General features: G+C 51.8%; 5 protein-coding genes across 5 annotated transcripts; 3 read left to right on the plus strand and 2 right to left on the minus strand.

The window, feature by feature from the left end:
- Positions 1–1,098: 1,098 nt before the first annotated feature.
- Positions 1,099–4,089, plus strand: Z519_04612 (uncharacterized protein; the record flags this gene model as incomplete). Its single annotated transcript, XM_016762358.1, has 1 exon — positions 1,099–4,089. The coding sequence occupies one exon, from the start codon at positions 1,099–1,101 to the stop codon at positions 4,087–4,089; it is 2,991 nt and encodes a 996-aa protein (XP_016621305.1).
- Positions 4,090–4,220: 131 nt separating this feature from the next.
- Positions 4,221–5,642, minus strand: Z519_04613 (uncharacterized protein; the record flags this gene model as incomplete). The annotated part of the gene is made up of 1 exon (XM_016762359.1): positions 4,221–5,642. One exon carries the CDS (start codon positions 5,640–5,642, stop codon positions 4,221–4,223), a length of 1,422 nt encoding a protein of 473 aa, XP_016621306.1.
- Positions 5,643–6,054: 412 nt separating this feature from the next.
- On the plus strand, positions 6,055–7,494 carry Z519_04614 (uncharacterized protein; the record flags this gene model as incomplete). Its single annotated transcript, XM_016762360.1, has 1 exon — positions 6,055–7,494. The coding sequence occupies one exon, from the start codon at positions 6,055–6,057 to the stop codon at positions 7,492–7,494; it is 1,440 nt and encodes a 479-aa protein (XP_016621307.1).
- Positions 7,495–7,853: 359 nt separating this feature from the next.
- Positions 7,854–8,479, minus strand: Z519_04615 (uncharacterized protein; the record flags this gene model as incomplete). Its single annotated transcript, XM_016762361.1, has 2 exons — positions 7,854–8,055; positions 8,133–8,479. The coding sequence occupies 2 exons, from the start codon at positions 8,477–8,479 to the stop codon at positions 7,854–7,856; spliced, it is 549 nt and encodes a 182-aa protein (XP_016621308.1).
- A 505-nt stretch (positions 8,480–8,984) lies between these two features.
- Positions 8,985–10,799, plus strand: Z519_04616 (uncharacterized protein; the record flags this gene model as incomplete). Its single annotated transcript, XM_016762362.1, has 1 exon — positions 8,985–10,799. One exon carries the CDS (start codon positions 8,985–8,987, stop codon positions 10,797–10,799), a length of 1,815 nt encoding a protein of 604 aa, XP_016621309.1.
- Positions 10,800–10,895: the final 96 nt, after the last annotated feature.

Genomic DNA, 10,895 nt, shown 5'->3' on the forward strand with positions numbered 1-10,895 from the left:
AACTTTCAGGGTCGATGAGCTCATAGAGTTCGGTCGCCCTTACCGTGTTTTCGTGGGTGTAAAGAATAGTGGTCGGGTACACTGTACGCAGACTTTCCATCATAGCCGTCTCGTTGCCGGCGGGCGCCTCAGTCACGCGTCCCTTCGCGTCCAGGTCGTCTTGATATGTTACTTTATGCCTTTTCAAGTCGCCCCCCGTACTGGACCATGTTCCAATCACCACAGGTAAGGTCACATTCGGGTTCGGTTTCGCTGGACCCCAGCAATAAAACCCGAAGTTCGGAAGGACAAAGCGTATATGATCTGGACTGGATTGTTGGGATGAGATGAAGATCGAAAAGTGCTCTGTTTATGTCAGCTCTTCCACTTCGCTGCTGAACTGGCTTCTCCTCGCCAGGACGGACCGGGGGCTGTGGACACACACTACTGTCCATTCTGTCTCCTTGGAACAGATTGCGCAACAAGGGGAGAGCCTACTGATTCCTCCTTCGACCACCCATCTTGTCTGAGGCGGAGCAGACGAGAAGACTTCTTTACGCAAGCCGCGACGGAGCCACCTCATTATTACAAACAGTTTTGAGGATAGAAGCCAGATGCCTGCGAAGACTCATATGGTTAAAAGAAGCCTTCGACCTCTTCAGCCGATAAGAGATATTGGCTTGCCATTGCCTCGTACTCTTTCCCCTCTGGTCTTCATGCCATGCCAGTGCTTCCCCTGCAAACCAGGAGTGCTTCCGTCTTAGGCCATTTTTATATAAAGCGTGTTGTGTTTCGTACTTGATGTTCCAGCGGGGAAAATGTTCTGACAGCCTGAAAATTTGTTTGCATACCGAATGACGGGAGACCGCATTCAAGACGAGGCTGAAATCAGGCGGACGAGGCTGTGGTGCCAAGCGCTAGCGTAAACCTTAAATATCCGCCACACGCAATTGGTTGAAGTTTGATCTCTTTAAGTTTTTCCTGTGAAATTTCAAAGTATCTTAACATAGTCAGCCTTGATGTTTCCTCACGTTGATATGTCCCTCGCCACCACGATAAATGTACCCTAAGACCCCTCTATCCATGTTATGATTCAAAGGATGCAAATACTCAGCAACGATGGCCACAAAAATCCACCATAAAACCACCTTTGAGGCTGCAAAAACCATTGAGCCCATTTTGACCGGCGGCGATGTCTCGCACAGTGCAAACGGTTCTTTCATCGCAACCTGTGTTGACGAGGGCGTTTTGATTGTCAAAGTACAGACGAGCAGGGTACTTTGTCGTATCGAAGGGGACGGGGAACCGGTTACGAGTCTGTGCCTGGCTCCTGAATCGAACTATTTGGCGATCGCGTCCCGGTCTCTCTCGCTTCGGATATTTTCGCTCAAACCTCTGGAAGGATCCGACACAATAGTCGCAGAACTTATGCGAACAGTTAAACCACACACCACCCCAGTTGTGTCATCGGCCATTGATGCCACCGGATCACTCCTGGCAACGGGAGGCGCGGAGGGAACAGTGAAGGTATGGGATCTCAGAGGAGGTTATGTTTCACATACATTTCACGGCCATGGCGGGGTCGTTTCTGCGCTCCACTTCTTCCAATCACAGTCAACCAGTCCATCAAATTCCAAGACGAGCCGTAAGCGAAAGAGTCGCGGAGAAGACCAAATGGATGTCGACGAACTATCGCCGGCTCGGTCCATTTATCTTGCATCCGGGGGTGAAGATGGAAAAATTCGCGTCTGGAATCTAGCTACTCGTACATCCAGCGCCACCCTTGACTCACATGTCAGTGTGGTACGAAGCCTGGAATACTCCGAAGAACAACAACTCCTCCTATCAGCAAGCCGAGATCGGACAGTAATCTTATGGGATGGCCAAACATGGAAACAGCAAAGGGTTATTCCAGCTCTGGAAGTGCTAGAAACTGCAGGTTTTCTCCTGGATGGCCGGTTTTGCTACGCTGGGGGGGACCACGGCGCAGTCAGAATCTGGAATCTCGCCACAGGCCGTGAAGTTACTACCAAGCGGAAACCGGGGCTTGAGAATGATGCTATCACAGCCATCATCCCTGTGGTTGAGGACGATGCAGTTCTGTCAATCCATCAAGATCAAACAATGAAGTTGCAGAGTATTTCTGCTCTGCACAATCTGCCAACGTCAGAGTCACTAGGAACTTTGCCAGTGACTCGGACAATTGCTGGAAACTATGACGAGGTTATTGACATGGCTTGCGTCGGCCCCGACAGATCCTTGCTAGCACTTGCTACCAATGCGGAGAGTCTCAGGTTGATTTCTATTCGAGACGATGGCAAACAAATTAATTCTAACACCGCCAAAGCCGTCGACTCTTTTGGAAATGACGTTGCATTGCTCGAAGGCCATGAAGACATTATCATTTGCTTAGATGTCGATTGGTCAGGCTACTGGTTAGCGACCGGTGCAAAAGACAATACTGCAAGATTGTGGAGATTGGACCCTGCCTCATCATCGTACGGGTGCTTTGCTGTTTTCGCTGGACATGCAGAGTCATTAGGGGCTATCGCCTTACCGAGAAGTCCACCAACAGATGGTCCGGCGTTGAGAAATCCAGCAACGCACCCACCAGCATTCCTATTGACAGGCTCACAAGACAAGACGATCAAACGGTGGGACACAGCGAAACTCAAGTACGATCAGTTAGCAACAGAACCACAAACAGGCACAAAAGCCCTGTTCACGCGAGTTGCCCACGAAAAGGATATCAACGCAATTGATACATCGCCAATCTCACCATTATTCGCTTCAGCATCTCAGGATCGCACAATCAAGGTATGGTCTTTGGAAGACGGAGCCGTGGCGGCTATTCTGCGCGGTCATAAACGAGGGGTTTGGTCAGTTCGTTTCTCTCCGGCAGGGACACCTCCTCTCTCACTCCCAGATGGCGGATCAAGCGGCTCTCGTGGATTGCTTGTGAGTGGTTCCGGAGACCGAACAATTAAGGTGTGGTCGCTTTCGACCTATACCTGTCTTCAAACTTTTGAAGGGCACAGCAATTCCGTATTGAAAGTTGTTTGGATTCCACCACCTGAGTCCAAAGCCAAAGATGACGAGTCTGTAGAAGATGCGCGCCTTTCTCAAACCCAGTCCAACAATCAACCACTAATAGCATCCGCATCCTCTGACACCCTCGTCAAACTCTGGTCCCCTTACTCTGCCGCCGACTCCGATCATCTCCTAGCTACACTCGACAACCACACCGATCGTGTGTGGGCACTTGTCGCTCCGAACTCGTACCAGCGGACAACATCTCCCTCGGCCCCCTCGACCAAAAAGAGTACTCAGTCCCACCCTCAATCCTATCCTTACTCACTGATATCTGGCGCCGCCGATGCAACATTGACCTTCTGGCGGGATACCACTCTACAGTCTACCTTATTGGCGTCTCAACGCGCAACTCAGCGGATTGAGCAAGACCAATTACTCCAGAATCACATATTCAGCAAGAACTACCGCGAAGCCATCACGCTTTCTTTGGCGTTGGGCCACCCCGGTCGACTACTGCGTGTGTTTGAGGATGTGGTCAACTCATCCGAATCCCGGAAGGGTGAGGACGAGGATGATGACGCCAGCAGCAGCAGCATCATGGGTGTGAAAGCGGTGGACGACATCCTCGCATCCCTGGACCGGACGCAGCTCTGGCAGTTACTGGAGAACGTGCGGGATTGGAACACCAATGCACGGACAGCGCCCGTGGCCCAGAGAGTCCTGAACTGCTTGCTGCGGTCGTACCCGAAGGACGTGTTCGTCGAAATGGCCCGGGACAAGAAGCTCCTTGGCGCTGTCACGAGCGGGAAGGAGATGATGGGAGGAGGAAGCCGAACACGAGGGCGGGGTGCCGCAGATGGTATGAAGGAGCTTTTGAGGGCGCTTGAAGTCTACACGGAAAGGCATTACAAGAGGATGGAAGAGTTGGTCGATGAGAGCTACTTGATCGAATACACATTGCAGGAGATGGACGAGATCGCTGGCGTCTCGGCGGCGGGTGGACTGAACGGCTCCCTGCTAACTAGTGGGCGCAAGGAGAAGGACACAGAAATGGAGAGAGATATTGTCATGGTATGAGTCGATGGCGGTGGCGGCGCTGTTGTTGTGATTTTACGTGGGAAAAATGGTCATGCTGGGCGTTCATATTGCCTGGGCGCACAGATCTTCATTCTTGAGCATATGATATCGTTCCGAGACATGAGTCAAAGTCACCTGTCCCAGTGGCGGCGATCGCTCTCTCTTTCCCTGTATCTATCTCTGTCACGGTCTCGGTCTCTGTCTTTATCCCTATCCCGGTCCCTGTAACTTCGGTGGGACGAACTGGAATCGTACCTATCTTCATCGCGATGGCGGTCTCGATGCTTGGGTCGATGACGGCTATCGTAGTCATCATCATTATCCTCATTTTGTCTCCGATCCCGTGACCTTCCTTCATCATGTCTTGATCGAGAGCCGTCATGATCTCTGTCATCTCTGTCCCTCTTGGATCGAGAATCTTCATGACCATCTCGATCCCGTCTTGACGAGCTGGAGCGAGAGAATGAATTCATCTGCTCGCGGTAGTCATCGTCCCCGTTTCTATGCGGGTCTTTCTCTCGATGCCGCTCTCGTCCACTGATCCCCAGATTGCGGTCTCTGCGCTGCCTCCAATCTTCCTCCTGCTGGGTGGCTCGGGACTCTTTCAACCTTTTCTGGAACTCCTCCTCCGAGATACGTTCCCCTGTGGCTTTGTTCTCGCGCATCAATGGCGTAAAGAATCCCTGTCCCCTGGTATTCTTTCGCATATCAGCCTTTCCCCATGCGCCTAACTCGATGTCCGACCCAGGTGCGGCTTTTGCTCCAATTCCCAGAAACCCTTCATGCCTGCGGAACTTTTGGGGGTTGTCTTCAGCCTTCGGAGTTAGCTCAATAATCTCCCCGTTGGCGCGACGTTTTTGACCCATGCCTCTCAGCATAGCCATCCCAAACTCCTCCACCGGCATGGCGGCGTACTCTTCTAGAGTGCTCGAGTCCGGCCTCGAAGCGACATCGTCCCTGAAATCTTGTGTCTCATCCTGGGGCGAAAGCTGCCTGTTCCCCTGCAGTGTTATGACGGCATTCGATCTTGGTTTGCCTGGTCCATTGTCCAAAAGAGCCTGTAAAGCTTCTTCATCTACTGTCAGCTGCCTCGGTTGATCACCAGTATGATTCTGCGGTGACTGTTGTTCGCCATTTGTCTGCTGGTCCCTGCCTTGCTCGCTCTTGTCCGCGAACTGCAGCCCACTGGCTTTGCTGACCTCATCTCGTTCGACCATCACAACGCCACCGCCGCTCTCCTGTTGTGCTCGAGTCTCCACAGGGAGTAAATTCTTTCGTCCATGTCTGCGCCAGTCGGCATTACCGGCATTCGCTATGACTTTCTCTTTTGAATCCTGTAGGGGTTGACTTAGAATGGCACCACTTGACGAGAAGCCAGAGACTGACTCGTGTCTTGGCTCTTCTTCATCTTCGTTGTCTGAATCATGGCGCAGAGCGGTTCGTGGGGGCCAGCCTTTTGACGGCGCGGGGGGCTTGCGGGAAATCGTTCCTGGTGCCGGAGATGACACGGCCGGCTTTGCCTTGCCAAAGCCGAACGAGACCGGCTTGGACATGACCACAGAGATGAAGACAGCAGGATTGATACACAGATTTCCAGGCGACAGTATAGAAATTTGAGATATTGGGAAAGCCTTCGGCAAACCTTCCATCTATTGCCACTACCTGCCAAGACCTTTTATCAGGCTCTGGGAGGCCGCAGACGGAGCCACTTGCCAGGCCGATCAGTCACTCAACTCTTACCCTGGGGATGTTTTGGAGGACGCGCTGCCGACCTTTTCTCGCGGGATTACTTCACGCTTGAACTACCTTTGCGTGCAAGCTCACCTCGCTGCCTATTCAATTCGTCGCCAATTCGTCGCGTCACTGCTAGCCCATGTTTCCCCACCTTCACCAAACCTATTGAGCGCCGATGCTCGAAGTTCAACTTTAACCCTTCTCACAACAACCGTGTGACCTCCAACCGATATGGCAGACACCGAAGTAACCCGTCTGTCTACATTTCTCCGACATATCGAGGATATGCGCAACCTCTCCGTCTGCAAGATCTGCATGAGATCCTTGTACGAGCCGTTCATCCTCTCGTGTGGTCACACATACTGCTACACGTGTCTTGCTAGCTGGTTTGTTGGAGCCCACGGGAGGAGGACCAAGAAAAATTGTCCAGACTGCAGAGCCAAAGTCAGCGCACAGCCATCTCCCAATTATGTCCTCCGAGATTTGGTCCACATATTCATTGGTCGAGCCGAGCTGCTGCCCGAAGATGAGACTGTCCAAGAACACCAGCAGGCCAAAGAGGCAGAGGCGGCTCAGCTGGCAGCAGATCGCGCCGGACCCGGTCTCTTCAAAGGCGTTTTCCTGGGCGAACCACGTCGGCAGATGCGCTGGGGTCTAGGAATCCCCGATCCGGAGGACAATGTCGTGCGTTGCCCTCGATGTCACTGGGAACTTGAAGAGGGGGAATGCCTGCGCTGTGGTTTTCATGAAATTTATGAATCAGGTAGTGGCCTCGAGTCCGATTACGACTCTGAAAGCATGCACGTGGCCAGCTCGTCCGAGTTCGATGCGGAGGATGATATTGATCACGAGTTCGACGGGCCCATGCACGAAGATGTGTTCGACTATTACAATAGCGGAATGTCCCCTATAACAGACGCGACAGACGAGGATGAGGAATATGGCGAGGACGATGACATGGATGGGTTTATCGATACTGAGGCAGACGAGGACGAGGACGAGGACGATACCAACAGTGAGTCCACAATGACCGCGTACAACCGGCGTTGGGCACAGAGCGAAGGCTACGACAATGAGTCGGAAGCTCGAAGCCAAGTGTCCGCAGACAGTACCGATCCCGTTGATAGATATGTCGGCTACGACCACAGTTCGCGAAATAACGCCTGGGAGGCATCCGACGCGGAGACCAACTACGATGAAATAACGGAGGCCTCTGATTACGAGCATGCCCTCCCACCACCGCCTCGGCGAAGGTCAAGAGGGGCGCGGTTTATCGTGAGTGACGATGACGACGATGAGGAAGAAGAAGACAAGGAAACCGAGGATCAAGACGAAGATGAGGTTGATGAAGGTGAAGATATATCAGAGCACTCGGAAACTGAAAACACTCAGGATCCCTCCGAATCGGAAGATTCAGATGTACGTCCGCCCCAGCCATCGGTTCGACGGAGACTGCATTTGCAAAGTCAGCGGGCTCGAAGGAACCATCATAACCACCAACCCTATGGTGAGGGAAGCCAGAGACGAGACAGCTCTGCCAGGCGACAGCACCACCACCACCAGCAGAGAAGCCACAACCCTCAGAACGTCAGTTCAAGACGACGGAGTGGCTATCACCAATCTTACAATAGACCAGGATATGGTCGGCGAGTAGAGCTCGTAGGGTCGTGATAGGCGACCCTTACTGATGACTGGAGTCCCAATGGATAGCATTACTTGTCTGAACAATTTCTAGCGTGGCGTTTGCAAGGAAAATGGGCTTTTGTGCGAGGATAGAAATTCTGGGCGACCACCTCCCACCCTCACAGGTACGGAAAATAGGGAATAGAACCATGCGAACCAGAGACATGTGTATCTGCCGAGACGCAAGACATTTCTACTGTAGATCGTGTTGCTATACGATCCAAACAAAAAATTGAAGCCCATTTTTTCTGAATTCGATCCAGTCAGAGATTAGATTCTTTCTACGCCGACGCTATGCATAAGGTATGATCAAGTGAATGTCCCTTTCATTTTCCCATTTTGCACTTCTAAGCAGCCAAGACCTGTTTACTAGTGTCATATTCCATATCCACGATGCCGTCTTTCTTCACCACTTTCACTGTCATGCCCTTGAAGTCAATCGGTAGGCGTCGCTGTAGTTCGTCCGTACACATTCGCAGGATCTTCATGCCTTGTTCGAAGGAAATGTCTGGGTGATGGTGTTTGTCGAGAATGGAGAGGCAGTAATACCTAATCACCACCATCGTCAGTCAATCAGGTTGTCCTTGTCCTTACGTGAGGTCAAGAATTCCTGGAGGATAACTCACTGGGCATATCCATGACACGCATACGGCACCTTCACACTACTCGCAAGATAATCCAACCAATAAAGACTCGGCTGCCTCGTAATCGGATCAACACCCCCAAGTAGCAAGTTCACCGTATATGGTTTCCGACTCCTCAGGCTCCGCGCCAACTCTCCTCTCACAAAGCTGGCCACTGCGGAAGGACCCAGATCCGTCTCACTGCGCATTGAGTAGAGAGCAACATTTGCTTGTATGAATTCTGCGAATTGTACAGTGTCGCCTGCTTCGCCAGAGAAGGCCATAAGAGTGTGTTTGTTGAGTTGCCGGGTTTTGTCGTCAGTAGTCTTGAGAATTGTGGCGCCGCGCATGGCAGCTTTGGACGCGGCAATAATGGTGAAGTCTCGGCCGGTGAGACCAATAAGGACCTCCCTGGAGAAGTGCTGTTAGATATTTGGCTGGATTGCCGTGCAGGATTGAAAAAGACTTGCATTTTGAGTGAAGGATTGAGATGCGGGAGATTGCGTTATGTAACAGCAGAGGATCTCGAATCAATGCTTCCAAGTGTGTAAGATTTATCCGCTATGAGAGAATGCTCAAGACTATCCAGGCTGTTGTCGTTGAGTTGATCGAGGACTGAAACTGGGTGAAATGAGTCCAATTGCTCGACACGCACGCGAAGCTCTGCCTTGAGGACACAAGGCTGGGCTGGCACTTCCCTTCAAGGAAGGTGCGGCGATGGAATTTTCCGACGAGGCTGCGCTAGGAACTGCAGATTTGCCCGCATCTCAAAAAAGTTTTTGGAGAAAAATATTGTCGGCGCTGCAATACAACATTCAGCTTTCTCTGGTGGCACTCGGCTGCGAAGACGTCCCAATGTCTTCCTTCTTCACGCTTCCGGCGTCACAGAGAAAGCGAAAACGAGAAAATCCTGTTGCAGGCCTAGCGAGGAAAAGGCGGGAGGTTGCAAATGGCGACAAATCACGAGAGCAGCAAGACGATCAGTCCCGTCGAAAAGGGAGACAACCACGAATTCGAGATCGACAGCGAGACGAGTCAATATCCGGAAGCGAATCCGAAGACGAGATCCAAGCAGAGAGCGACGTTGACGAGTCAGAAGCTACATCCGAAGAAGGCGAGACTGCGGCCGAGCGCCGAGTCAGACTTGCACAACGATACTTGGATAATATCAGGCAGGAAATAGACGAGACTGGGTTTGACGCCGAAGATCTCGACAGGGACTTAATTGCACAACGGCTGAAAGAGGATGTAGACGAGGCAAAGGGCAGACAGTATCGACTGATTGCTGAGAACTTGGACTTTGCAAATGCTACCCATACAGCATTTCGCGCGGACACCGAGTCAACCACTGGCGTCGCAGTTTGTCAACCTTACGTGTACACTGTGAGCAAGGACAAGACATTAATCAAATGGGAACTTCAACCACCAAGCACTTCCTCAGATGGTCAAAAATCAACGGCCTCACGAAGACGGCGGCCGAAGCAACTGGCATATGTCCGAGGCATCAAAATCAGGGCACTTGATTCCCAGCAGCATGGCCACACCGGACGTATTTACTCCGTGGCAGCCTCCCCCGACGGAAAATTTGTGGCCACAGGAGGAGCGGACAAGAAGCTCATAATTTGGTCAGCAGAAGACCTACGGCCGTTGAAGACTTTCACTACCCATAGAGATGGAGTTACGGGACTTGCATTCGCACCTAACTCGGCTAATCGAACTGGCTTTGGTCAACAACTGTTCAGCGCAAGCATGGACCGGTCTCTAAAAACCTACAGCTTGGCTGGTGAGGATAGCCTTGCATACGTCGAGACACTCTTCGGTCATCAAGACCATATTGTTGATGTCTCGGCCGTGTCTGTGGATCAATGCGTCACAGTTGGTGCTCGGGATCGAAAGGCTTTATGGTGGAAGTTTGTGGATGAATCACTCACTAAGTTTCTGGGTGACAGTTCTAAAAACGATGAATACCAGACCGGCAGTCTGGATTGCGTGGCTGCATTGCCGCCACATAACTTTGTCACCGGAACTGACTCCGGCTCCATCAGTCTCTGGAGCATTCATAAAAAGAAGGCTGTTTTCACCCTCCAGACCGCACATGGTGTTGAAGAGCCGCCTCCGCTTGAAGCGGTGACGTCGGAAGTGGACCCCAAGGTCATCGAGGCGCTGAAGAAGGATGATAGACGAAGGCCAATACCCCGAGCTATCACTGCTTTAGCCGCCTTGCCTGGCACTGATGTGGTTTTGAGTGGGAGTTGGGATGGCTGGATTCGTGCGTGGAAACTGAGCGATGACAAAAGGTCACTTTTACCTCTTGGACCTGTGGGAAAAGTTGAAGAGGATGCGGACGAGCCAACTGGGCTCGTCAATGGGGAGTTACAGGACAGGAATGGACACTTGAACGAAGACACTGATACAGCAAAGAATGGGACAACTGCATCAGCCAATCCATTGTCTGGCCCAGTGCGAGGCTTTGTCAATTCTTTGGCAGTGTTTGAGCGAAGAAGACTCATCACAAACGAATATGGAGGCAAGAAAGAGGGCGAGTGTCAAGGTCTGTGCATTGTGGCTGGCACCGGCAAAGAGATGAGGTTGGGGCGGTGGACGAAACTTCGTAAGGGCCGGAATGGTGCGATAGTGTTCGAAGTACCATTGAAGGCGAAGTCGGCGTAAAAGCAGGAGCTTAATAGGAGAACATTTTGAACGATCTAATACTGTTAGCCTCGTATCGCCTCGCATGCACTGGGATACCTGGCTCGCTAGCACCGC

This window comes from Cladophialophora bantiana (genome assembly GCF_000835475.1).
Source record: "Cladophialophora bantiana CBS 173.52 unplaced genomic scaffold supercont1.6, whole genome shotgun sequence".
Lineage (NCBI taxonomy): Eukaryota > Fungi > Ascomycota > Eurotiomycetes > Chaetothyriales > Herpotrichiellaceae > Cladophialophora > Cladophialophora bantiana.